At 58.4% G+C, this 26,834-nt stretch overlaps 2 protein-coding genes and 1 long non-coding RNA gene across 17 annotated transcripts in view; 1 reads left to right on the top strand and 2 right to left on the bottom strand.

Annotated features, from left to right (window-relative positions):
- AXIN1 (axin 1) overlaps positions 1-20,300 on the bottom strand; it is a 46,594-nt gene extending 26,294 nt beyond the window's left edge. For 3 of the 11 annotated variants that reach the window (XM_081558384.1, XM_081558390.1, XM_081558386.1), the window contains exons 1-2: positions 11,814-12,224; positions 7,049-8,009 (exon numbers count right to left, since the gene is read on the bottom strand). In XM_081558384.1, the coding sequence (XP_081414510.1) occupies positions 7,049-7,926 (878 nt within the window). In that variant the 5' untranslated portion in view covers positions 7,927-8,009; positions 11,814-12,224. Of the gene's footprint in view, positions 1-7,048; positions 8,010-8,262; positions 8,443-11,813; positions 12,233-14,461; positions 14,611-15,159 lie in introns of those variants that run through there. The other 8 variants (XM_081558385.1, XM_081558388.1, XM_081558391.1 and 5 more) reach the window with 6 other exon arrangements.
- LOC145532757 (uncharacterized) lies at positions 19,597-26,015 on the top strand. Of its 4 annotated transcripts, none has more exons than XR_014073509.1 (5): positions 19,597-19,659; positions 19,807-19,893; positions 20,337-20,449; positions 23,903-24,042; positions 24,795-26,015. It is a non-coding gene; the product is annotated as an uncharacterized LOC145532757 (long non-coding RNA). The 4 variants fall into 4 exon arrangements; XR_014073508.1 differs by having other exon boundaries at positions 20,136-20,449; XR_014073511.1 differs by having other exon boundaries at positions 19,597-19,666; positions 20,100-20,449.
- On the bottom strand, positions 23,092-25,704 carry MRPL28 (mitochondrial ribosomal protein L28). Of its 2 annotated transcripts, none has more exons than XM_081558437.1 (6): positions 25,677-25,704; positions 25,204-25,501; positions 24,501-24,653; positions 24,067-24,201; positions 23,891-23,977; positions 23,092-23,493 (listed from the first exon to the last, which is right to left on the bottom strand). In XM_081558437.1, exons 2-6 carry the CDS (start codon positions 25,489-25,491, stop codon positions 23,386-23,388), a joined length of 771 nt encoding a protein of 256 aa, XP_081414563.1. In that variant the 5' UTR covers positions 25,492-25,501; positions 25,677-25,704; the 3' UTR covers positions 23,092-23,385. The 2 variants fall into 2 exon arrangements, with proteins under 2 accessions (XP_081414563.1, XP_081414564.1); XM_081558438.1 differs by having other exon boundaries at positions 24,067-24,126.
- Positions 26,016-26,834: the final 819 nt, after the last annotated feature.

Raw genomic sequence — 26,834 nt, 5'->3', positions numbered from 1 at the left:
AAGGCAAGCCTGAGTTCTGGGAAGGAACTGAAGAGATTTACTGAGTTGTTTTCTCAAACACTTTCTGGAATTAATGGGCTCTGGTTGTAGCCTGAGTGGTTCACAAAAACGTGCGTTTGTACTGATTGGACACGGGAAGAAAAAAGCAACGCTGACTTTCTTACACACACAAACACGTACGCGGCCTCAAGCTGGACTGAAGACACAATTATTAGGCCACCTGCCTTTTTTCCTCACTGAACAAAGACCACTTGGCCAAACTCCACCATTTCCAAGGATGCCAGGGAAACTGGTGTAAATGAAGTCAGGATGCTAGAAGAGACTAACAGACAGTGTGGATGAATCAGATTCAAGTCTCCATGACGCTAACTGGCATGCAAACCTGAGACCCAGCTGATCCCTGGGCAGTGGACACACAGAGACACACACGCCCAGCCCCCCGCCCGCCCAGGCATCTTGATCTGGCCCGGCGGCCTCACGGGCCAGGGTCCCTGTAGGCACTTCCCTTTCAGAAACCCACTGCCGTGGAGCACCTGACAAAAGGGCCTCTCCATCCCCGAATTCCTCAGTCTGAGGACTAACTGTACCTTCCTGGGCTCTGTTGAAACCTGTCATCAAAGACTACAGAGTTCTGTGGGACTAAAATAGAGAAAAGTATTTTTTGATTCTCCTGTAACTAGTTCACGAACTCTCACTAGCCAGCCTCCCCTGACTGACAGGCACAGAAGCACACACGGCGTGTCAGCAACGCAACCAGGTCTCCTGTGGACACGCGACGTCACAGGAGCCTGGGAGGAGTCCATGCATCAGGGAAGAAGGGAGAGCGTGCCACACAAGCATCTAGAAACGATCCCTTGGGGGCAGAGACTCAACCAGAAGGTTCTGTGGTTCCAGGAGGCAGCGGGCGCAACAGCAAGAAGCAGAGGGCTGAGCACACACCAGGAGTCAGGTGGGTTGGGCTGGAGCTGGTAGACGGTAAGGATGGCAGCTTTGGGTGCCTCTCAGGATACACGATTAATAAAACTGGAAACTGTCCCGATCTGAAATCGCCTGTCACCTGGATGAGAATGTCACCAACATCGAGCAGACAGTAAGTTCAGATGACAACGAAGACACAGCAGGATCTGAAACTTCAAGCACCTTCTATGTGCCCTGAACACCTGCTGCATGCAGGCACCACCACGGATCAGCTCATGAACTTCCCTGACAGCCTCATCTGGCAGGCCCTTGCTTCATCCTCCTCGTGTTATAGGAAAGCTCAGAGAGGTGAAGCAACTATCCCACCATCACATAACCAGGAGAAGGCTGACCCCAAAAGACACAGCCAGTGGAAAAGGCATGAAGCGAGGGGTCCTTAAATTAAACCACCGAGCTTAATTAACCTTCTCCCCATCCAGCCCACAAGGTGAATGGAAAGATCTATAAACTCCTGTCTTTTTGTTTGGTTGCATTGCCCAGCTTGTGGGATCGTAGTACCCCAACCAGGGAGTGAACCCGGGACCGCAACAGTAAGAATGTGGAGTCCAAACACTGGACCCTGAGGGAATTTCCTGTAAATTCCTGTCTTGAGAACCCCACAGCTGCACACTAAAGTCCGTCTAAAAACATTTCCAGTCATCAACCTTGGGATCATCTGCTCAGTTAAAGGAATCATCCAGGTGGACAAGTCACACACCTGGAAGGTGACAAAGAAAAGGCAGTGGGCCCACGTTCTCTTCCCAAGCTCCATGTCCCAACTGAGAGTGACTACAGCCACAGCAGTAGGAAAAAAGAGGGGGAGGGCTGCAGGGAGAGCCACACTTCACAAATGAGTCACCCTCCATCACAAAAGATCTAAGAATCCAACAGTGAAGAGTACTTGCATAGTAAGTCACTTCAGTCATGTCTGACTCTTTGCGTCCCAGGGGACTGTAGCCCACCAGGCATGGGATTCTCCAGGCAAGAACACTGCAGTGGGTTGCCGGGCCCTCCTCCAGGGGTTCGTGCAGACCCAGGGATTGGGATCAAACCTGTATCTCTTACATCTCCTACACTGGCAGGCAGGTTACTTTACTACCAGTGCCTCCTGGGAAGCCCTGAAGGTCAAATTAAACAGGCTGTCACCAAAATCCCTTTTACAGCAAGGAGATCAAACCAGTCCATCCTAAAGGAAATCAACCTTGAATATTCATCCGAAGGACTGATGCTAAAGCTGAAGCTGCAATACTCTGGCCACCTGATGTGAAGAGCTGACTCACTGGAAAACACCCTGATGCTGGGAAAGATTGAAGGCAGGAGGAGAAGGGGACAGCAGAGGATGAGATGGTTGGATGGCCTCACCGACTCAATGGACATGAGTTTGAGCTAACTCTGGGAGATGGTGAAGGACAGGGAAGCCTGGTGTGCTGTAGTCCACGGGGTCTCAGTGACTGAGCGACTGAACAACAACCACAACAGCAGGACCAGTGTCCTGAGAGCCCGGTCACCTGGGCCCCCGCCACCCTGAGGATGGCGCACCTCAGCGGCCGGCCCAGAGTCACTGCCCCACCCCCGCCCAACAGTGCTGGAGCTGCAACCAGAACCCCAGAGCAACCTCACTGTGCTGTCCTCCACACATAACTCCACACATTTGGGTGCTTCCTCTTTTTACATTTCTCCTTTTTTAAGCCATTTATCAGAACACAGTTAATAAGGCAACAAACAGGTCAGGCAGTTCCTCAGTGTGGACAGTAAGGGCTGGTCATCTGTCCTTCACCGGACCCACAAGTTACTCCTGCTACAAGCATCATCTGCGTTGACCTCTCTGCCCACGGCCACAGTGACCAGTGCTGACCAGGGGCCCTCACTGGATGCCCCACCCAGAAGACGTAAGGAGAGAGCAGGTGAGACCCTGTCCGCGGGCAACTTCCCAACCAGTGAGGAAGGCAGTAAAGAGAAATGGAAAGCATTTGCCACTTAGACATTAAAACCAGCAGCAACATAAACAAGGTTCTACTGTGGAGCACAAGGAACTATATTTTATATCCTGAGACAAACCATAAAGGAAAAGACTATATAAAAGAACGCATATACAGTATATATATAACTGAGTCACTTCTCTATACAGCAGAAATTAAGACAACATTGTAAGTCAACTATATGTCGATTAAAAAAGGAGAGGGGCTTCCCTGGTGGCCCGTGGTTAAGACTCCATGCTTAACCACCGTGGGGCATGGGTTCGACCCCTGGTCGGGGAAGTTTCATACACTGCATATTGTGCCCAAAAAAGGAAGTATGTTTTTAAAAAGAGACAGAGAAGAGAAAACCAGTGGCAACAGATAAGTGCAGGTAGTTGAAGGACTGAAAAAGATGGCCTGACTTCAGCCCTGACCAACCAGGCCAAATCACTCAGTAAATAAATAGCCAAAACACCTGTGCCATCAGAGGGCGCTCTGCCCATTCACACCAAATTTAAATGTGGATATGAACCAACCAAAGTCAGTGCAGAGTTCCACTGACAATGGGCCACAAAGTCCAGGAAAATTTTCCACACAGAGAACAGTAAACCAGCATGGGTATAGTGACCCCTCAGCCCAGGGCTCAAAATGACCCCAGGGGACTAGGCTAAGTGCAGAAAACACCAGGGACATACCTGTTTTCTGAGTTTTGACAAAGACCTATGGAAAAGGCTCTCAAGTTAGCAACATGAAAAACAGCCATGTGTGCACGTGAAGCCAGTAAGGAGCAGGGACACGGGCAGCCCCACCTGGTACAGGGAGCCGGGGCGGCCCCAGCGAGCGCAGCTGGAGCAGCCTCACGGTACAGGGCCTGCAGGGCCAGGGAGCTCAGCTCTGGGGCCCCGTGCTGTCGTCCTGTCCCAGACAGGCCCTCCTGACACTCCTCCAGCAGTGGCGGTGCAGCGCGAGCTGCTCCTTCGGGTGGGTGTGGGGGGGGGGGCCCGCACCCATTCTCCTGCTCCCTCCCTGCTGGACGGGGAGCCCAGGCGCTGTGATCGGACTGGAGTGGGCGGCCACACAGGCCTGCAGCAGCCCCACCCACGGCGGGCAGTGGTTTACAGAACACAGGAGCAAAGCCGGCCATGGGAAGACAGAGACAGAGCAGCACCCAGAGAAGAGCAGCTCCTGTAAGACCGACCTCCCGCACGAGCCAGCACTCCCGATCCTAGATGCTCTACCCACAGGAGATGAAAACTCATGTCCTTGCAAAAACCCACACGCAGGTGTTTACTGCAGCTTTAGTCATAACTGCCCCAAACTGGACCCATCAGGAAGTCCTCTAGCCAGCGAATGGATACGTACACTGTGGTCCATCCAGAGAGTGGAATATTATTCAGGGCTGAAGCTATGAGCTATCAAGCCACGAAAGGACACTGAGGAACCTTAAAAGTGTATGACTAAGTGAGAGAAGCCAATGTGAATAGGTTACACACTGTCTACTTCCAACTACACGGCATCTGGAAAAGGCAAGACCATGGAGACAGTAGAGATTAGGATCAGGTTCATCCGCTGTTAAAAAATGACCACTCTGGTAGGGGCGCTGATGGGGGCAGGCGGGGGAGGCTGTGTGCGTGTGGGGCAGGAGCACACAGGAAACCTCTGGCCCTGCCTCGCAATTGTGCTGGGAACCTAAAACTGCCCTAAAAAACAAAAACAAAATCAAGTATTTAAAAGAAGCATGGCTGGAGTCAGAATCAAACCGCACCTGAAGCTGGGCCTGTTCCGGACTTCCTGCCTATTTGGGCCGGCCCGATCCCTTCACTGTGGAAGCTGGGCAGGCTGGGTTTTCTGTGACTTTCAACCTCATGTACCCTAACTGCACACCCCTGCAAAGCACGTGGACTGTGCTGGGCTCCACAGCCTGTTAGTGCTGACGAACCCTGACCCTGGCACAGGAGGGCGCCCAGCCACACACCCACACAGGCAGCCCCAAGAGGGCCGCGTCCAAGTGCAGGCAGGACTCGGGAGCACCAGGCCCCTGCGGCGCCAGTACCTCCACGCGCCGGAGTCCTTACAGCTGAATATGTCCCTGAAGTCGGACAGTAAGGGGTACATACTACGAACAGAGCAACCTGAAGAGAGAAAACGCAAGGCTGCTGCTACAACGGGCCCCCGATCGAGAACTGGGACATGTGAGGGGTAGCACGTGGGAATTTCTGAAATCAGAAATCAGAATTGAGCTCAATTTGTTTTCGTCTCCAGCCCAGGCCTCAAATATAATCCCATTTTAAAACTGTTCTAATCAAATATAAAAACTTCCACGTTAGGTTTTAAAAGCTATTGTCACTTACTAGCCTTCCTTACCAGGATAATTTTATAGTATATTCTGTCCTAAAAAGATAGCTAAATCAATAAGGACAGTGAGCAAAATGTGCATAACGGTGCATAAAGATTACCTAAAACAGTGTCTCTTTTTTCATCACATCACTTAAAGAATATTTAAACCCTGAAAAAGTTTAACCCTGTGTTTGTTACAAGTAGCCAATCTCTCTGCCACAGAAAGCCTGGAGACGTGATCTGGGCTTTTACCAGCTCCACGGGACAGCCCAGCACCCAGGGATGAGTTTGTAGATCCACAATTGAATCGGCAGGGCCACCGAATCCAGCTTTCAGTTCGGCATGAAGGAGGGTCCAGGACCACCTACTGACAGGGAAATGAGTGAGAACAGACATCGGCTACAGGCCCCAGCTCCAGACCAAACACACTTCCAGCAAAACCACCGAGCGGGAACGGGGGACAGGCTTCCACCTTGGCAACGACTTCCGGAGCACCACTCCACGCCTCCAAGGCTGCACCGTGCCCCGTGCAAAGACAGATCACAACTGAAGAGAGCTGGGAACTGAACACACAGCAGTACAACCCTTCCCTTGGCGGGGCCGGGAAGTGCAGGACCAATCCCAGAGCCCCCATTGCACCCACAGGGAGTTCCTAAAGTGCTCCGACAGCCTGCGACACAGCAGCCTCCTCGCCACCACCTCCCAACCTCCAGCAGCTGCCGGCCTGGAATTCTCTCCATACTGATGCACTCAAATGTCCTATCAAGCCAGGAGGATCAAGTCTGCCACATAAACCCACCTTCTGTGCAAAAGAACACAAATTGTACTACTAAATGGTAAGCTTTAAATATCATATGACTTCTAAGAATTCCAACATCCCTAACAACTTACAAAGCCATATATCTTAAGCTGTTCTTGATAAGTCAGTCAGTCAGTTCAGTCGCTCAGTCAGGTCAGACTCTTTGCAACCCCATGGACCACAGCACGCCAGGCCTCCCTGTCCATCACCAACTCCCGGAGTTTCCTCAAACTCCTGTCCATAGAGTCGGTGATGCCATCCAACCATCTCATCCTCTGTCGTCCCCTTCTCCTCCCGCCTTCAATCTTTCTTGATAAAGGTGCCCTTAAAATACAAATATTAAAAACGTCTAGGGGGAACTTCCCTGGTGGTCCAGTGGCTAAGAATCCGCCTTTCAATGCAGGGGATTCGATTCCTGGGGTTCAATTCCTGGTTGGGGAATGAAGATCCCACATGCCTGGGGCAACTAAGCCCCCAGGCCACAACTACTGAGCCCATGGGCCCAAACAAAGATCTCATATCCCGGTTTGCAACAAAGACCTGATGAAACCAAATAAACAAACAAAAACATCTGGGACTTCCCCTGGTGGTCCAGTGGTTAAGAATCCGCCTACCAATACAGGGGATTTGATCCCTGGTCCGGGAAGATTCCACGTGCTGCAGGGCAACTAAGCCCATGTGCCACAACTACGAAGCCCACAAGCCACAAAGAGACGCCACCACACGAGGAGCCCGGGCTCCGCAGCTGGAGGGCAGCCCCGCTCACCACAGCCAGGGGCAGCCCGAGCACAGTACCAAAAGACACACACACACACAATTTAAAATAGAAACATAAAGACACCTAACAAATGAGAAGGCATCACAAGCAAAGATCGGCCCCACGACTCACCCTGGCTCCAGGAGTCCCCCGACTCGGGCTGAAGGACAAGGCCTGTCCCTGGCTGCTTCTCCAGGTCGTGGAGGTGGGCACAGGACCGCAGACCTTGGGTCGACTCACCTGAACTCTCTTCCTTCGCTGTACCGTCTACTCGAGGAGGCCCTCGGGGCGGCGGTCTCCAGGAGCAGCTTCTGTGTGAGCCTGCCGGGCGGAGCAGGGTCCCGGCAACCGTCTTCGTCTGCCTCCCGGTCACACTTCCATTCCTCGTCTTCGTTCAGCGTGGGCAGGTACCCAGGGACACCCTTCCCTGTCCCTGACCCAGAGCTCTGGTCGCTGCAGAGCTTCGGGCTCTCTGAGCCTGTCCTCGTGTACTCCAGGTAAATGTCAGACTTGAGGAAGGAGGGGTAGGTGTTCTCCTCCATGGTGGACTGGACCTCCGTCTGCGCCTGGTTGAACATGGCGGGGTCGATCTGCTGCTTCGAGATGCAGTCCTTTATGAAGCTCTTGGTGGCGGGCTTGGTCTGCCGAGACACAATGCCGTTGTTATCAAGGATGTACTTGCGGTAGATGGCTCGGGCCAGCTTCAGCCTCTTCTCTTCATTTGAGTCACAGGGCTCCAGTTTTCTGAAGCCACTGCAGGCAAACCAGAAGTCCAGGAGGTCGGCACAGTCCTCCTGTTTCAGGAAAGTCCTAAACAGGTTTATGCCATCTTGATCATCCAGCAGGGAGTGCAGCGACTCGGCCCACTTCAAGTACGGAGGGGTGGGCGACGCGCTGCCCTCGGGCTCGTACCCCAGGTCCAGGTCCGAGCGCCTTGGAGTGGCTGTGGAAGTCTCCCCTTTAATCCCAGCGCCTTTCCCAGAGCAGAAGCTGTGGCTGACGGGCCTGGGGTCTGTGGACACCAGTTCACCCTCCTCACCAGGCACTGGGGGTCGGGGGGCATCTTCGGTGAAACTTGCTCCGAGGTCCAAGGGGAAACCCTGCTCTTGGATATTCATTTTGGGACTCTGTGCGTCAATGAACAATGAGCGCTGCACCCTAATACATCAGTACTTACGGCTCCAAAGTGAATCAATCTGTCCTGTTGAAACCATTAAGAGGACAAGGATTAGGAAAGGTGGGTCCATGGAAACATGACCACAGAGGTTTTCTCACGATAAGACTCGCAATGATGCCCTCCCGCTCGAACTCAAAGCCAGAAACTCAGTTTAAATTTTCAATCTTTTGTCACAAAGTTTTGTACTATGTTAGAACAATTTCTGTAAACTTTGCCAACTACAGGAATGCCTCTGGCACAAAGAAATCAATATCCAGAACACAGAGAGTGCCACTACCTTTGAGGGTCCTTCTGTGAGAATAAGGAGAGACTAGAAGCCTGGGAACCCTCCATCCTGAGCTGCTACAGGACTGCGTGACCAGGCCCTCTCAAGCTCCAGAAAGGCAGGAGGGCTGGAGGAGAGACAGGAGCTTCTGGTCCTCCCAGCTGTGCAAAGCCAGGTGAGAGCCTGCCCCTCACGAGGAAGGTGAGGGTATGTATCTTAGCATCACAGGGCCACTGTGATGCGCAGACATGGCACACCACACTGAAGGCTGGCAGCCTTGTCTGCCCTCCAAACTCTTCGGGCCCACAGTCGCTATGCTTCTTGCTTTCCACAGCTTCACAATGAGTGTCCTCACAACCCGTGCAAACACACAGTGACTTGTTCTAAGTCTCAACATGCCCCAAAGAGCAGGGAACCATGGGTCGCCTTACGCATCTTCAACTGAGTGAGCACAGGACACCGCTCCCATGCACAGGGGCCTTCTCACACGGCCAGTGATGCGAAGGCTTTTATTTGTTTTGGCCACACAGCGCAGCTTGTGGGATCTTAGTTCCCCGAGCAGGGAATGAACCCAGGCCCTCAGCAGTAAAAATGTGGAGTCCTAACCACTGGACCACCAGGGAATTCCCATGAACAGTCTTAAAAAACGCTTCCATCAGAGACGTGCTCTAGACATGAAAACCTTGCTTAAAAGGAAAGTGTCCTTCTGAAAGCAAATGGCAACTGAGTACTCTAAGGAGCAGAGAAGGTACAGAGCAGAAGAGGCCCAAACCCTACTAGCTAAGGAAGCATGCAGCTCACAGGGTGCAGCTCGGTAAAGTGAAAGCCATGTGACTCGCCCTCTCAGAGTCAGGAAGTCATGGTTCTGGCTCTGCTGCTAGAAGCCCGTCTTGCACAAGGGAGGACTGTCCTGCCAGGGCTCGGCCATGGCCTGGCATCCTATCCTCCCTGACACCGAGCCCACACACTCAGGCCACACCTCCCAACCTGGCCTGCTGGATGTAAGTGGTCTGCCTAGAAGGAGACTGGAGAGAATCATGACAGGCCCAATCGCCGAGAGCGCTGAGCAAGTCAGAGGAGCAGAGCAAAATCCAAAAACCTGGCACTAACACAAGGCACAGACCTCCCAGCCACCTCTCTACTCTCGGGCCCTGGCCTACGTGCAACCTGCCCCACACCTGGTTGGCACACACTCACCTGCCAGCAGCTGCCGACAGCTCATGGCACCCAGAGGCAGAGCATGGGTCACAACTATTATCCTGCAGCTAGTGACTAGCTAGCTGACCCGACCACTGGGTCAGCTGCAATCTCAGCCTCGGCAGGAACAGCCTGCTTTCTCAGGTCAAGGCCCACAGGCTGTGACAGCTGCTGCTCATGGACCACTTCAACTGCAAGGTCGCCTCCTCTGAGCCCCATCAACAAGGACTCAGCACCTCTGACGTCTCCACACCAGCTCCCAGATGCTAGTGCCCTCTTGTCGGGGTCACCATCTCAGAAAAGAGGAGCCACACCTGGTCCCCTGAGCCTTACTGCTGGAGATGCTCTGTGGTTCACTTGCCCTGAGAAAAAAACCAAGTCACTGTATTCTAAGGGGAGGCTGATTACTAGTCACGTCACCTTCTCTTAAAGTGCTGATGTCTTCCATGTAAATGACTTGGAGCAGCCTGGTTTCAACGTTCTCTGCAGGGCCTACAGCATCTGACACAAAGTCTCACAACTAAGGGGCACCAACAAACATGTAATTCACGAACATTAAGGAAAACAACACTCGACACAGATGCGGAACATTAGCCCTTCACAGGTGCTGAAACAGCAGCAAATTCAACATCAAGCTGTCTTTTCATTTGTGTGAGAGCAAGTCCTCCTCATCATTTAAGCTATCTTCTCATAGCCTGGAAGAAACGTTTCTTAAAATTCACATCTGTTTTTGGCTGTCAACTGACAGGAGACCTTCGGTGTCCCAGAAGCATAAGAACAGTTCTCCATGTTGCTGCTGTTATGAAACACGCTCCCATTACTGAGATCTCTGGGTTCCCAAGGAGAAGCACGGCAGATGTTCAGTGTGCACACGTACACACCACATACAAAGAAGCTGCCTTGCTTCAGATTAGAGTCAAGGGCCCACAGGCACTGGATCTGGCCACCAGCCTGTACCCACCTTCAACAAAGGGGACTCCACAAAAGGAATCTACAACTCTGATGCCTCATTTACAATCTCCTTCAGTCACTGCCAAGGAGCACCCCCTGGGTACCACGGCAGCCAGCTCAAGGCTGTAGGTGTGTGTATATTTATTTTACTCAAATACAACTTCTGAATTTTTGATTTATATGAAGTATGGAAACAACAGAGTGTGACTCTGACATACTCCCAACTGTCCGTTAACTAAAGTCCTAAGGATTGGGACTATAGCTTTACATGTACTCTATTCCCCCACCACAAATCCTCAATGACCAACGAAACCCAAAAAGTCAACTTATCTTTCCTGAAACCAGAAATCCAAGAAACATCAATACCTGCTAGAAATCAGACAGAAACATACATTCTGTATGCTTTCCCATCCTTGTTCCTGAATAGAAGTTCTTAAAACTGAAACCCAGATAGTGCTATCTTGGGAAGTCAGGTTTAGACTGTGTGTGTTCTCCAAAACAAGGCCTGGTCCAAGGATGTCTGAGGGTCTCCCTGAAGCAGCAGAGAACAGAAGTACGAGCACAAACAAGCGGCCGAGATGCACAATCACTCTTTATTAATTATCTTAAAGATGGGCTGAGAAAAATGCCCAGAGGACTAATGCATTTTTCTCTGCTGTGCTCGATGCTGAACTATGAGCGTCATTGCCCTTGACTGTACAGCTCTGGTTTCACAAGGGACTCAGCTCCCATGAAAATGGAGAGCAGAGGCGGACTCTAAGACATACACCAGGGAGAGAGGCAGAGAAAGCTGGGGGGTGAGGCATCTACCCGAGGGAGTAAAGCCCCTCAAGCAAGCCAGACCACCCGGCCTCAGGCTCTGCCTCACGGGGAGTGCTTCCTCCGGTTTCAGACTCACTCACTCCTACTTTTTGCTTGGGGGAGCGGGGGTTGTACGGGGAGGGAAAGGGACCCTCCGCCATCCGTCTTATCCCCAGGATGCTTCTGCACCCACCCACTCTGCCCCGGGCCCAAGAATCACAGCACCACACTCAGCACTATCCAATTAAACACATCAGCTGCACACCCCAGCCTCCTCCCGGAAGACCTTCCTTCTGAGAATCCTGACTATTTCTCACCCCTTTCAGCTCACTCAGAGCAAGTAGCTGCCCGCTGTGAGCCGTCCACGGCCCCAGTCAACAGGGGCCGAGCCCTCGCCTTCGGCATCAACTGCAGGCACCCCTTCCTAGACACACCCGCCCTCGCAGCGGAGGGCCGCACGCCTCCTCTCGCGCTCCGAGCCCTCGCGGGCCCGGACCCGCACGCCCCCCGAGCCCCTCTTCCGGGTCCCGCGCCCGGCCCGGCCCGCGCGGCCTACAATGGGCGCCGCACAGGCCCGCGCCCCTCAGGAATGCGCGCTCGGCCGCGCAACTCACCCGCGCAGCGGCGGCGGCGGCGGCGGCGGCGGCGGCGGGGGCGGCGGCGGCGGCGGCGGCGGCGGCAGCGGGGCCCCGGGCCCGGCTCCCGGAGCGGCGCGGCGCGGCCCATGCGCTCAGCGGCTGCGCCGCGGGCGGGACGCGGCGGGGGCGCGGCCCCGGGCGGCCCCCATCGCAGCGGCGGCGCGGCGGCCCGCAGGCGGGCGCGGGGCAGGCCGCGGGGCCGCCGCCAAGGCCGGCCGCGCACTCCCGCCGGCCTGCTCCGCGGGGACGCGGCTCCGGTCCGACTCCTGCCGGTCCGGCGGCGGCGGCGGCGGCGGCGGTAGTGGCGGCCACGATCGCTTCCCCGAGCGGGGAGCCGGAGCTCAGAGCGCCGAAGCCCAGGCCGGAGCGCCCCCGCCGGCGCCGCCCGGAAGTGCGGGGGCGGGGCCCGGAGCGTCGGGCGGGGCCCGGAGCGCGGGGGCGGGGCCCGGAGCACCTGACGGAGCCCGGCGAGGGGACAGGGCGAGGAACGCGCGGCGCCGAGCCTTCGGCTTGGAGGCGGGACCTGGTGGGCGGGGCCTAGTCGTGGGCGGGGCCAAGGCGGGGGTGGCCGGGCGCGAGACCGAGCCAGAGCGCGAGACCGAATCCGAGCGCAGGGAAGGGCCTGGAGCCTGGGGGCGGAGCCTCAGCCGTGGAGGCGGGGCCTGAGTGTGGGCGTGGGCCCTGAGCGTGGAGGCGGAGCCAAAAGCGTCCGGGCGGACGGGAGGCGTGACGCAGAGCCCGGCCGAGTGGGCGTCATCAGATGTGTCGCTGGGGGCGGGGCCTTGGTGTGGGCGGGGCCAAGACGCCGTAGAGGGTGACCCCGGAGGGGACGCCGGAAACTGGGCTGGTCTTCTGAGGCTGTGTCATTAGGGAGGGTGGACCGATCGCCGAACGGACAGACGGCCCTCAGGCGGCCCCGCAGGCTCACGCCAGGCCGGAGCCCTTTTCTGCCTCCCACACGGTGTGCACTGACCCAAGGCTCCAGAGGTCAGCACCCACAGGCCCAGCGCGCCCAGCCGGACTGCCACGCCCTCCAAGCTCCCTGACCGGGAAGACTCTCAGAGGACAGCCATCGACTGCCCCTGTCACGGAAGAAAGCAGGTGTCCAGGAGTTGGACGGTTGCAGGGCCAAGCCAGGCTGACCAGGAGCTAAGCCCTGAGTGACATACAGCCTCTTTGTCCCCCTTCTCCATGCCTGCTGCCTCCTAGCCAGCCAGGACCCTGAGAAGGTGGGCTTGGGCTCTGCCCTCCCTGAGTCCCGTCAGGTCACACAGAAGGCATCCAGTGAGTGCTGGCTGTCACTAGGGCGGGAGCTCCAACCTCCAAAGAGCTATGGGCAGCTGGCCGGGACCCCACCCGCAGCTGGTCCAACCCAACCGGGTTTCTCTCAGGCACCATCCAGGGTCCTGGCAGGGGCTTCACTCCCACCACTGCCCCATGGGTACCACTGGCCCAGGCCAGCCTGAGAGCAAAGGCTTCCGGATGTCCCAAGCCTGCAGGACAACCCCCGGCCACCTCACTGTTGCCATGGCCACCCTGGCCTGATCTGCAAGCCCCGCTGGCTAGCTCCTGGGTTGCCCACCTGTCACCAGCCCCTCCCAGAAGGAAGATGTGGGCACCAGGAAGTGCTGACTGCCCCCACAAAAGTGCCCCTGCAGTCCACCCCCACAATCACCCAGGACCTCATCCTCCAGCCGTGCCACATCAGACTGGGCACCTTGAGAAATGCTCCCAGAGGCCCAGGACCTGACTGTACCCCCTTATACACACAAGGTGGTTGAAGCCCAGGCCACACAGGGACTTGCTCACGTCCTCCAGACCTGGGGCCCCGTGTCCCTCACCCATCCCACGCTGTCCCCAGCACCCCCAGTCCCTCTGTCCCAGGCTGTCCCCAGCAGCCAGCCTGCTCCCTGGAGCCCTCACAGTCTTCAGGGCTCTTCCCTGGCTGCCTCTGGTCACTTGCCCCCAATCCCTGAGGTCATCTCTGATGCCACTACCTCTTCCCAGGGACACTGCTCGTCCCCACTGCCCACTACGAAGGGAGGAAGTCCAGGCTCGGGGCACTCCCCCACCAGCCAGCCTCCTGTGCAGCTGCCCATGGCTGACACCTGCCTGAGGTGCACGGCACAGAAGCAGCCCAGCTCCAGCAATCAGCTTCCTAGGGCTCAGTACAACCTCCTCCAACACCCAGGCTCGAATCTGTGAGGGAGGAGACCACGAGGGAAGTGCCCCAGCCTGCCGATGGCCCAGGCTGCCTCCTAGGGCTGTCACCACGCCCAGGACAGGCTGGGCAGGGGCAGTGGCTACGGTGGGGACAGCACCGCAGAGGAACAGCACTGCTAAACCCAGCTGGACCCACTAGGGTCCTGGTGGCAGGTGTCACTCTCTCACATCCCCTGGGATGGCCCCAGGCCTCCCAGGGCTGGTACAGGAGATGCCTTTGCAGCCTCTCCCTGGCTCTGTTCAGCTGCAGAGCCTCAGAGGCAGAGTGGGTGACCTTCGTGACACAACAGTGTCTGTGTGGGCTGCAGGAGTCCTGGGTGGGCTGGACAGAGAGCAGGGCCTCCAGGACATCGGTCCTCAGGCTGTCTTCCCACCACCAGACACGGGCCCCCAGTGCTTGCCTTGGTTCTGCAGAGCTGCTGCTGTGGCCAGGCCAGGCTCCCAGGGTCGTGTCCATATCCATCCTCCTCCTGGCCCATGGTGGCAGATGTCCCCAGGCCCTGGGACCAGAGCAGGGCCCTCGCACCTCTGGCTCCTCAGGGCCCTCACCCTGTGGGGACAGGAAGGGAGTCAGAAAGCCTCAAGGAAAGGCTGCAGCCTGGCTTCAGTCGGCTGTGGCTGCGGGCACTCAGGGTGGGGGTGGGGGAGCCCGGAGGAGGGAGCTCGGGGAGGTTCTGGAGAGAGGGAGGCAAGGAGGGCAGCCCCGGGGGCCTGTGCTGGAACAGGGGTGACCGGTCAGGGGGACTGCGTCAGCCACCTAGAGCTCCGATCAGGCAGAGCCGTGGGAACCTGGCTTGGGAACGAGGATGTCCAGGCTGGAGCCCTTTCTCCTACAGAGGGCCTTTCCGAGGCACCCTCCCCAGGGGTAGGAGTCTCCCACCACAGGCTTTGATGTGATAAACTGTGAATGACGTGTGTTCAGGCTTTCCAGGAATTAAATGAAAAACTTAAAACCAGAAAAGAAATTATTTTCTTCAACTTAAGACATAAAAGGAATATTTGAAACAGAGTGAGTTCTGAAGCCTTACGGGTGTTTGTCCACTTGGCTGAGGAAGACTACTTATCATAAGAAATGATCAACAGGAATCATCTGACTAACCGAGGAGGCACCTTGAGGGGCATCAAGCCTGGTGTCACATGTTGGGGACGAGCCCCTGGGATGGGCTACTGCTCATGAGGTCCACACCGACTCCCAGGAGGGGAGGACGAGGAAGAAGCTGCTGAGTCAGACTGGTGGAGGCGGTCCCACTTCGCACACTGAGCCTCTTCTGGGTTCTGCGTTTTCTGCCCCTCTGCCTGGTCCCAGGTGTGTGTGGTGGGGGTGGGCAGTGGGTAGGCAGGTGAGGACCCGAAGCAGAAGGAGGCCTGGGCTCATCCATTCTGACGAGGGCACATGGAGTTCCCTTCCAAGAGTTGGCCCCAGCCACAGTGGCCACCCGCCTTTCCAGCCGTGAACCCGGCCCCTGGGGCTCCATATCTTGTCCCTGAGTGTGCTTTTTCCATCAGTTCTGAGCTCAGCTGGGGGGCGGGGGGCGCGGGTGTGCCCCCATCATAAATTCTACAAAGAATGCAGAGTCGTCACACCGAGGGCATGAGATACACACCAAGGAGAAAGGCTCAGAGTGCACACACACGGTGCCCGCCCGGGTGGATGCAGAGGACATGCCTGTAAAGGCAGGAACCACCCCAGAGCACTGACACCAGAGGGGACCAGGGCGGGCTGCGGTTTCTTCGTGCATCAGGAAGAACGTCCACAAAGACACTACTGTTGTGATCTCAGGAAGACCAGGAAGCTCTGCAGCAGGCTATCTTCCCATCAACAGTCAGTACAAATTAATCCATCAGAGTGAGACAGCTGCAGGGTGAGAACCTTGGGCTACGGGACAGAGCTGATCCCTGGGGCAGTGTCAGGCAGGGTATGACTGCTGTGGTTGCCCCCAGTCAGTCCTGGGACTGGCAAGGAGGTGCTGCCTTGCACTTCCTGGGCCAGCCAGCTCTGTGGCCGCCCACCTGGGCGTTTCTGAGCCCAGGCTCAGCCTTTCCAGGAATTAAATGAAAAACTTAAAACCAGAAAAGAAATTATTTTCTTCAACTTAAGACATAAAAGGAATATTTGAAACAGAGTGAGTTCTGAAGCCTTACGGGTGTTTGTCCACTTGGCTGAGGAAGACTACTTATCATAAGAAATGATAAGGTCCTCCACCTTTTTCCACCTGTGTCTGGCTCCTCTCGCTCTTCATACCTGTGGGCAGGTGTGTCCTCCAGGCTGGCATTCTGCATCCCTCTTGCTGCCTGGACTTCTCTCTCCAGCCTGCAGCCAAAGCTGCCACAGACAGGTCAACCAGTAGCCACCCCAGCCCAAGTGCCAAGCAGGGAAGGGCAGGGGACAGGAACGGGTCTTTGCCTCAGACAAGCTGGCTCCAAGGTCAGTTCAGTGGCGCAGCAGATACTTTCTGACCCTGCTGCTCTCTCTCATCCAGTCCCAGTGGCCCCCGCTCCTAGGAGATGCCTCATCCTACCCCGGCCTCTCTCAGGCCAGGAGGTGCCACTCAAGAGTGGAGAAGGAAGCATTGCGAGCACCCTGCCATTGCAGACATTGTCAAAGACAACCAGCCACAGGGGTCACCTGCTTGTTCCGCTTGCTCGGAGCTCCAAGTCGCAGGCCCAGCAAGCCAGCGCCATGCTCGTCCCAGGGTCCCTGCACAGGTGACTCACCCAACAGACCTGACAGCTCCCCTGCTGCACTGACCTCACACTGGGTGGACTGGCACCTCTGTCCTCCCTGTTCCCTGTCCCGGCTGCCACATCCCCAAAGGCCCCTCCTGGGGCTGTAAGAACTCACGCCCATCTGTTGGTTATCCCTTCTCCTTCGGCCTGACACACCTCATTCCACCCCCACGAGCCTGCACGGTCCGGGGACCAGGGCCACTCCCCGAGCTCATAGCTGGGGACTGGTGCCAGATGGGGAATTGTGCCCAGGTGGACCAGCTGCTCTCACCCACACCCACGCCCTCACTTGCTGCCCCTACAGCCCTGCTGGCCCCCAGGAGTCAGAGGTCAAGTCCCAAGCCAGCACACTCGATCCCAAGGCACCCTCCACACACGCCCAGCTCGGGGCTCACCCTGTGTCCTGAGGGGGTCCCGTCACTCCAGGTCAAGGGGCATAGCAGGGCCACCCTCCTGTACTGTCGCTCTGGTGGATTCTGACCACAGGGCTGTGTCTGTTAGGCTCAGGGATGGAGGCCGGTGTTGAGGGTTTGATGTCCAAGGTGGCTCCTAGCAGCCACTGGGGCCTGGGAAGGAGGAGGGGCGAGCAGCGGCCCCCACCCCAGCCCCACACCTCCCCAGCTTGGTGCCTCAGGACCCCCTGACCAGCTCCCGCCTCCCTGGATACTTGAGCACCTGCCTGCATCAGGCCAGCCAGAGTCTCTGGGCACCTCCCTGAGCCAGAGTGCCCTCCTCAGCAAGTGAGGGTGCCGACCTGCTGCTGGCCTCAGAGGTCTGTGTGCAGCCCTCCATGAACAGGCGTAGGCCACGAGCTGGACCCTACGCTGGCCGTGGTCCAGGTCGAGTGTCTCAGACACGTCACCAACAGAGGACTGGCCTCCCGGCCCCGCCCACTCCCAGTGCTTTCCCCAGGAGCAGCAGATCCAGGCGGAGGGGCCAGCTCCCTGGGGGACACCTGCCCTCCTGCTGCACTGACCTCACACTGGGTGGACTGGCACCTCTGTCCTCCCTGTTCCCTGTCCCAGCTGCCCCATCCCCAAAAGCCCCTCCTGGGGCTATAAGAACTCACGCCCATCTGTTGGTTATCCCTTCTCCTTCGGCCTGACACACTTCATTCCACCCCCACGAGCCTGCATGGTCCGGGGACCAGGGCCACTCCCCGAGCTCATAGCTGGGGATTGGTGCCAGGAGATGGGGAAGTGTGCCCAGGTGGACCAGCTGCTCTCACCCACACCCACGCCCTCACTTGCTGTCCCTCGATGTCTCTCTCGGCTGCCTAGGAGCCCTGCAGCCGCTGTGGCCCAGTTATAAGTATGTGATTATGTATGCCGGGTCCCTCTGGCCCCTTTGTTGCTGCAGAATCTGTCATGGCAAACAAAAGTGCACTGGATTAGCCACAGTGGATTAAAAGATTTGCTTCTCAGAGTTTACCTAATAACCTAACAATTGCACTGACGGAGGCTTTGAACCTCTAAGACACGCTTGCCAGGCCATCTGGGAGCTTGTGGCCTCTGCGGGCAGCAGGGCGACCAGGCGCTTTCTGGCAGCCTCCGCCTGTCCTCACGCCGGGCTTGGCCGCAGCGGGCCTGAGCCCTCGGCTCCCACCAGGTCCGTTTGGGCCAAACACAGGGATGAAAGCAGACTCGGAGAAGATGGAGGCCCGTGTTGGGGGCTGAGGCCCAGGCAGGACTGCCTTCCAGAGGGCCTGCTGCCCAGGGCTGGCTGCGGACGGTGGGTACCGGGCCTTGCCTGTGTGGGCTTAGCCCCCCAGGGCGTCCACACGTAGCACATAGCGGCAAGGACACTGCAACATGGAAGGTGGCCGTGGCTGGCAGGTGACACACCGGGCTCCACCACGCCGTGGCGCACAGTCCCACTGCTGGTGCCCCTCAACGCGCGCTCCTGCACACATGCGTGCACACGCGCACACATGCACACACATGAGCGTGTCCCTCTTTGATCTCGAAAACACACTCCATTTACAAGCTCTTAATCACAGCTGCCTTTTCGGGGCCTTGTCCTCTGAAGTCCCGAGTAATGGGATTTGGAGCTTCTGATCCATCTTGGGCTGACCGCTCCCGTTATAGGTGGTCATTTTTTCCCTTTTTTCCGCCTTTTTATTTTTTTCTTCTCAAAAAAAAAAATGCTCCTGCAACTGCACTGCCTTGACATGCCTGTTGCCTAGCCCTGGGAGAGGTGGCCGGGAGAGGGGCTGGGCGGCTGTTACGCCCAGGGCCCTGGCCAGTTGGGGGTCTTTGATACCGCCTCTATGTGAAATCTGCCAAGAAAGACCCACGAGAGCAGTTTCCTGGACCTCGGTGCGCTGCGATTCGTCCTGCCTCGCTCCATTCCCTTTGTTTCTCTTCCCGTGACCCTTCCTTGGGGTATCTGGGGAGAGGGTCCCAGGGTGAAGGTGCAGAGGGCGGGGTGGGCGGAGGGCTCTAGGCTCCGCCATAAGAACAATGGGCAGCAGGGAGCACGTCCACCTGTCTGCCTGTCCACCCGTCTGTCTGTCCATGCGCCCGCCCGGCTTACCTCACCTGCCTGGCTCCGTGCGCCTGCTCCCGCCCCACAGGCCCGCGCTCCGCCATGCTGGGCCTGGCCGTCCGTGCGAGCACTCTGAGCCACTCCAGGAAGCGGGTCCCTGCTCTTGGCCACTGTGTGGCTGCGAGGAAGAAGCGTGACTCTAGGCTGCAGCTCGGGCTCCCACCGCCGATTGGCTGAGGCAGGGACCAGATGACGGCCTCGGAACCCTATGGTAGCCATGGCAACCGGCCCCTTTAGACACCGCCACCCCCGAGCCACTCCTGACTGCGGAGGGAGCAGGCGGCACCGCTGGTGGGCCCATGCCAGGGTCCCCTTGGAGGGTCAGGTCAGACGTGGCTGGATGGTGGCTGCTCCTGCAGCAGCCATTGAGTGTGTACGTGTGTGTGTTGTGCACGGAAAGCGTGAGGGGGTCCCTGTCCCTCTCTTGGGACATGTCTCAAACCACTCCATGCCCTTTCCGACACCCTGGCAGTGGCAGGGACAGTGTCCATGCAGCCCCTACTAAGAGGAAGACTTCAGGTCAGGCTTGCACCAGGAGCTGAAGGCCAGGCCCAGGCTGGTGAGAAAATAATGGGTGAGGGGAGTGGAAGGGGGAGCTGCAGGAACTCCCCACCCTCGAGGGAGAGCTGAGCTCTCTCCACCTTGGGCTGCAAAGGGCCTGTTGGCCTCATCTCTGCGGCCAACCCCTCCTTGGCCCATTAGACACACTCTCGTGACCCCAGCACAGCCCTCCTGCCCCAGAGACTTTGTGTGCCTGTCCAACAGGACGAGGGGACTCCTTCCAACCCCAAGGCTTTGCAGCTGCTCTTCCTAGGGCCTGTCCCCAGTCTGCTGGCCTCAACAAGGCCTTCCCTGAGGTCTCAACGCCACAGCTTTCCAGCAAGGACACAACGCACCATCGCTCCAAGGACCGGCCCTTCTGGGCGTTACAGGGCAGAGAGCCGCCCGGAGCCACCCCCACCCCAGGTCCCTGACGGCCCATGGTCTTTCCATGGGCCGCAGGGGTCAGCACCACCTTGTCAAGGCCCACATGAAGGCCATCTGAGCGCCCTCGGCGGCCCAGCCCCACCTGCCGAGCAGAAGATGGAGATCAGAGGCCGGGCTTGGAGAAGCAGGTGTGAGCCTCATGCCCCAGGAATAGGCCAGGGTTGAGGCAGACCCTGCGGAAACCACTGCCAAAGCCAGACGGGTCTGGAGTCAAGGGGAGTGTGGGACAGGAACCCAGGGCTCACACACTTGAGCAAACAGGCAGAGGGCACGTTAGGCTGGGCCCAGAAGCTGCTTGACCAGTACCCTAGATTCGTCCTAGACCTCTTCACACTGGCCTGGTCCCACTCCACGTGGCCCAGTCTCCGAGCTTCCACCCCCAGCCTTGGTGCCTCCCATGCTGTGGACATCATGCGCAGGTAGAGCCTGTCCAGGGACTCAGCGCTGGGCCACCTGGGGCTGGTAAAGGGGCTCCAGGTGTGCTGGGAGGGCTCCAGCCTGTTGCCAGGGAGTGCCAGCCTGCACAGGTTCTTCTGATCCCTGCACGGCTCCCCCTTGGGGGCAGCCGGCAGGGATGGGGGGAGGGGCTCAAGGGGGCAGCGATGGGTGTGCAGGTTGGGTGGGTCCTGGTGTGTGTGGATGCCCCCGCAGCTCCTCTGCCTCCCCTGCACCCTGACAGGGCCCAGGCTGCCCTGTGCAGACGGGAGGACTCAGGTGAGACACTCCTGAGTGGCCCTGCCCCTCTGGGCCTAGGTTATCTCCTTCTCTAGGGACTCAAGGATGTCAGAATGAGGCAGTGGACAGAACAGGGCCTCAGGACGCCATGGTGTTGATGGCCACACTGTCAGGGCCCCCACAGCTGGTTCTGAGGGCTCCTCCCTAGTCCAGAGCCACCGTGATGCTTCACCCTCCTGCCCAGTCCAGCAGGGAAGCACACTGGTTGAGCTCTGCTGTCGTGGAAACACAAGAGAAGGGTCAACCCAGCTGGTGCAGAGACAGGGACATGGCCGGTTTGCAGCCAGAAGCCAGTGCAGGGCAGCTCTGGTTTCTGCAGGTTTGACCTTCCTCGGTACAACGTGAGTCCTGAGGGGCTGCAGGACCTCGGCCAGAGCAGAACCAGAGGCTCAAACAGAGCAATGTGGCAGACGTGTGGTTGGGGAGGGGGGCAAAGGCAGCTCAGGGGGCCTCAGCCTGATCGGGATTGGCGGTGAAACACGTGGCGGGCAGTCCGTGTCCCTTCACCCCTGCCTCTCCCAGACCAAACCAGCAAGCCTGGGGGTGGCTTCCCAGGGGCCGGGGAGTGAGTCTGCTCTGCACTGAGGGCTGCGAAACTTCTCCGGAGTTGAGCGTATCTGCTGCACCAGCAGAAAAGGGCTGCACTCAGACTCCCCGCCAGCTTGGCCTCAGGTGGCAGGCAGGCTAGTGACCCGCTCAGGGCATGCTAAGCTCCTCCCAGTAGCCAGCAGAGGCCTCCCTGGACCCATCCACAGCCCCCCAACCCACAGCCACTGCCGATACCTGGCCCAGCCCCCACCTACTCAGGTCACGTACCCTATGCCAGGGCAGGGTCCTTTGGAGGCCCAGGAATGACTCAGAGCTGAGGTGCTCCCTTGGCTATGGCCTTATTGGAGCAGGAAGGAGCAGGCAAAACAGAGGTACCGAAGCTGAGGTCAGTGAATGGGGAATGTTCTGGGTACACCTCACAGGGGACCCAGGCAGAGACTAGGGGGGGTGGGGAGACCATGCACATAGGAGGGAACGTGGCCTGCCCAGAGCACCCCCAGTCCACCGACCCAGGGGCTGTGGTTTGGATAACTGGGCTGGACACTGCCGGCCCACAGAGCTGGGCCAGGGGAGAGCTGGTCACCATAAGAATTGGGTAAAACTCTTAAAAAATTAAAACCAATCAGAAAACAGGGGTAGGACACATGGGGTCTTGAGGTCCATGGAGGAGACAGGGACTGGTGACCTCCAGGACACTCCCACTAGGGCCCTGACCACAAAGCAGCCCCCAATCTTGGATGACCTCGCCGGGAACCAAGGGTCTCCATGGCCCTTCTGTAGCCATGCCCACCAGCCAGCTGCAGGCTCTCTCTGGTGTCCTGTCCGATAAACACAACCCAGGAGGTGGTGTCACGTCCACGGCAACACCCCGGGGAGCCTGGTATTCCTGGTGGTCCAGTCAGCCACAGGACCTGGTCAGGGCACCCAGAGAAACTCGGATGGGCCTCAGTGCTTACGGCTTCCAAGTAAAGGTCAACAAAGGGGGTCATGATCCCCAAATCTCAGATCAGGAAAGGCCTCAGGTGCCTGGTCCAGCCTCCCACTGGGGGCACAGCACCCCCGCCAAGTTCAGGCTGTAGGTCAGTGGAGGAGGGGCGCCAACGTCACAGGCCACCTTTTGGGCATGGCAGGGAGGGGCTGCCAGAAGCTGCAGCCTCGAAGCCTGCCCCTAGGGACTCCTCTGCCCCCACACCTCCCAGGGCCGGTGGGGGTGCTCACCGCACCAAAGGCTGAGCTGGCGTGGACCCTGTGCAGCCACGTCCAGAGCCCGGCCATAGCACCTGGCCTCCGCTCTGGAGGACAGTCCACCTGGGCAGGGCTGTGTACTGGGGGGGGCAGCACCACTCTGCTCCCCCGACACTGGGTTCTCCACGAGAGACAGGACCGAAGTCTTTTACACCCGGGACCACCACCCACCTGAGCTGTGTTCCGGGACCACCTCAGTAGGGACTCAGCTTGATCCTCTAAGCAAAGCAGCACACACATGGCCTGGCTCAGACTTTACTCACGATGGCCCCGGAGGGTGGTGACCCTCCTCCACAGGGCCCCCGCTGCAGGGGAGGGAGCAGGGAACCACACAGGCAGTAAGATGGCCCCAGGCCTCTGGGGATCCTGGGACGAGACGCCTCCTGGGGCCCCCACAAAACCCACCCTACCCGGGAGCTGAGTGGCCAGCATACACAGCCATGGCTTCACCCACTGCCTGTGGGCAGCTGTCACCAAGGCCCCAGGCTCTGTCCACGGTGCTGAGCCTGGCTGTCAGGCCCAGGTCCCTGGGCAGCTACGTCCTGTTGGCTCTTTTCTGTACCACAGCTGGCTCAGACAGCGCCTGCTGCTGAAGCTGCTGGACCAGCTCCTCCACGTAGACCTTGAACAGAGGCACGGGGTCCTGGAGGGGCAAGATGGGGCCACCGTAAGGCGTTCTGGGGAGGTCGGGAGTCCAGCTTCTGCTGACCAAACACCAGAGGCATCAAGCATAAGAGGACCAGGCCCGGCCACAGGGTCCAGCAGGCCCACTTGCCACACACTCACCCCTAACCCAGAGGACAGCGCCTTGCAGTGGGAGAGGACCACAGGATCAGGCACCTGCCCCTGGCTTCCCTGCCTGGGCTGCAGAGGATCCAGGCAGAGGAAGGGGGCAGCAGCTACCACGTGCTACAGACTCCTCTAAGGGACAGACACAAAGGCCTCCGAGTGGTACCAGGCAGACCCTGGGGAATGCCAGGCAGTCAAAGAAACCAGTGGCGTCAAGCATCCAGCTCTTGCTGGTCTTTCCATATACTCACCTTCTCTTCCAGGAGCCTCTGCTTCTCCACAGCCTCGTCCAGCGTCAGACCAACCCACTCAGCCTCTGCCTCCGGGATGACAAATGCCTGGGCAGGCAGAGACAGGCTCTCAGTGAGACTCAGGCAGCCAGCTGGGGGACCCAGGAGGAGCAGTAAGTAAAGGCTGGAGCCCTGACCTTGTACTTGTCATAGATGGCCGCCCTCCGTTCGGGGTCGTCCGGGTGCAGCTGGGGGTCCTGTCGGGCAAGCCGCAACAGCATCCCTCGCTTCAGGTCCATCCCAAACTTGGAGCACAGGTCCTCCTTCGGGGTCTGGCAGGAGGCGCCGCATGGGGCCAGGTGCTGAGGGCAGGGCCCCGCCCACCCCAACAGCTGGTCCCTCCAGCTTCCTCCCCAGCAGCTGGCAGCCCCCAGGCCAGCCTGGTGGAGTACTTTAGGCCAGGTGGGCAGCCCCCACACCCAGGCCGGAAGAGAGGAAGGTCTAAGAGCAGAGAAGGAGGCAACTGTGCTTCCCACGTCCACAGTAATAGACTCCCCCTGGGGTGTCCAGGAAGGGACATGGTCCCGTTTACATCTCACCAGGGACCCCAGCCTGGTGCTGATCTGCTTGCCTTGAGGATGTAGAAGTCAAACCCGTAGGCCTCGTCAATGAGGTCCAGGGTGCGCATGGTCACAGTCACAGTGAACCTGGTGTCCAGGATCTCACTGTAGAGCTCACGCTGGAACAGCTGCGGCTTCCACACTTTCTTCACCCTCTTGGATAACTGTGGGTGTGGGGAGCTTGGTGAGCCCTGCTGCTTCTCACCACACCCTGGAGTGCAGGGACCACCCCCACCCAGACTGCCTAGGGTGCTGGTGTTCATTCCAGACACAGCAGACACACAACTGTATCCTGTGGTTCACAGATCATTCCAAACCAGGGGCTAAGGGGCCAAGAACAAAGAGACGGCAGTCTGGGAGGCCTTCAAGACACAAAGCCCCCAACCCCAAGCTCCCCCCAGAGGCAGCACCGCTTAGGAGAGGACTCAGGAGACGTGCTCTGAGGTGAACCTTTGGCAGCAAGCTGACAGGTGACCTGAAACATCATCGCCAGTCTCAACACTCAGGGCTCATCCCCTCAGTACACTCGACCCGGCTGCCAGAACTGAGACTCGACTCCTGAGGACACCTCAGAGGGAGCTGTCTCCACCACACTGTCAGGCCCCTCTCCCCGAGGGGTGGGCTCCCTTTCACTGTCCACGTGCCCCGAGAGCCCACGCGGATCAGGGCAGCGAGGCCGCGGTAGCACGGCTCCAGCCCGCCCTCCTCACCCACCTTGTCGTTGTTGACGTATCTGTGACCCTTCAGCCAGCCCTCGCCGCCCCAGAGTCCCAGCTGGGACTCTGGGGGGTAGTGAACGGGAATGGCCACGTCCTCCACGCGCTCCCGCTGCCCGTTCTTGGGGTTGATCTTAAACTTGGCCCCGTGCGGCCTGTAGTGCACGGGGGTGGGCGTCCGCGCCTCCTCCAGGGAGCGCAGGTAGTGCGGAGGCAGGCGGGAGCAAATGCCTTCGCGCAGCCGCAGCTGCTTCCACAGGCCGACCGGAACCTTGTGCAGGGGCATCGCGGCGAGCCTGGCGGGAGGCCGGGGCCGCCATCACGCGCGCCCGGCGGGACGCGGGTGTTAACCACACCCTCGTTCCCGCAACATCCCCGCCACCGGCCCAACCCCTCGCGCGGCCCCGACCGCAGACGCGTGACCCGGGGTCGACTGCAGGAACCCGACCACAGACCAGCAGTACCACCTACCTTCCAGAACCCCGGCCTCGCCGGAACCGGAAGTCGCGCCGCGGCATTGGGCCCTCCAGCCGCCTCTGACTGGCTGCAAAGGCTGTCGGTCTACCCCTCCTCGTCCCGCCCTCTTTCCCGCCTTTAGGGACCGTAGAAAACTCCCTGCGGAGAAGGCTGCGGCTCTAGGCACCGTCGGCAAGTGCGGTCCATTTTCCAGGAGCAGGGACTTATCAATCTCGGTCCCACCTTCCCGCCTCCCGGAAAGAGCGCAGAAAACAATGTAAAAACTCTTGCCTTGAAACATCACTGTAGAATGTTAAATTCACCAATCACAGTGAAATCAGAGATACAGAAAAATATGTCTTATATGTCTTGAAAAATCTTCCCCTCAAAATATCACATATAAATATTTCCCCTTTACAAGCCACCTCCGGTGGCCAAGTGCTGGGTTCCTGCAGAAGCAGGAAGCCTGCAGGGAGGCCACAGCCTGGACAGGACTCAGAAAGGGAGACGCCAGGAGGTAAGAGGGCCGCGTGCCCCCACCTTGGGCTCAGCTGCTCAGGTTCCCACAGCCCCATTTGGGCCGCTCACACAGACAGCATCTCCTTAGGGAGGCCAGGCCGACAGCAGCCCTTACCGGGCGTCCCCACAACCAGAGAAAGGCAGGGCCAGGTCTCCAGGAGTCCCCTCCTCAAACGTGCAGTTGGGTGGAAGGTGGCAGCCATCCCTACTCTCCCGGGAATACAAGGAGATGCTCCCTAGACAAGGGCCCAGAACCCAGGGGCCAGTGGGACACAAAGGTGGGACAAGGTGTGCCCTGTGGGCCCAGTGTCCTGAGAGCTGCTTGGCAGTTTCCTACCCGGGAAGCTCATCTCAAAGCTGAGAGCCATAGGGAGTGAAGGGGGAGGACTGGACAGCCAAAAGTCAGCCTCTCCCATGCCACCCATGGCAGCTGGCCATTGCGGACCCCCAGTGCCATCAGCTCCATGGTGAGTGTGGTCACTCCTTCCCATGGCAAGTGTGTCAGCAGGGGGTAGATCCATGCCCAAGGCAGGCTGGCATTCAGGGCACAAGGGGTCAAGGAGCCAGAAGCCCCTGGGAGGCAGGCTCAGGGCTCCTCTGCCCACCTGGGTGTCTCACATCAAAGCCTCACAGGGGAACCGGGCAGTGAGGGAC

This window comes from Giraffa tippelskirchi, chromosome 13 (assembly GCF_054371585.1).
Source record: "Giraffa tippelskirchi isolate mGirTip1 chromosome 13, T2T-mGirTip1v1.2.pri, whole genome shotgun sequence".
NCBI lineage: Eukaryota > Metazoa > Chordata > Mammalia > Artiodactyla > Giraffidae > Giraffa > Giraffa tippelskirchi.
Note: the sequence above shows the minus strand (reverse complement) of the source record. Positions and strands in the feature narration are given on the sequence as shown.

What these genes read in the sequence shown, in the direction of transcription:
- MRPL28 (XM_081558437.1), bottom strand. Translation starts at nt 25,491, where the DNA reads ATGCCCCTGCACAAGGTTCCGGTCGGCCTGTGGAAGCAGCTGCGGCTG. An exon ending in GATACGTCAACAACGACAAG is followed by an intron (nt 24,654 to 25,203) that starts GTGGGTGAGGAG and finishes CCACACCCACAG; the next exon opens with TTATCCAAGAGGGTGAAGAA. An exon ending in TTGACTTCTACATCCTCAAG is followed by an intron (nt 24,202 to 24,500) that starts GCAAGCAGATCA and finishes GCCTCCTGCCAG; the next exon opens with ACCCCGAAGGAGGACCTGTG.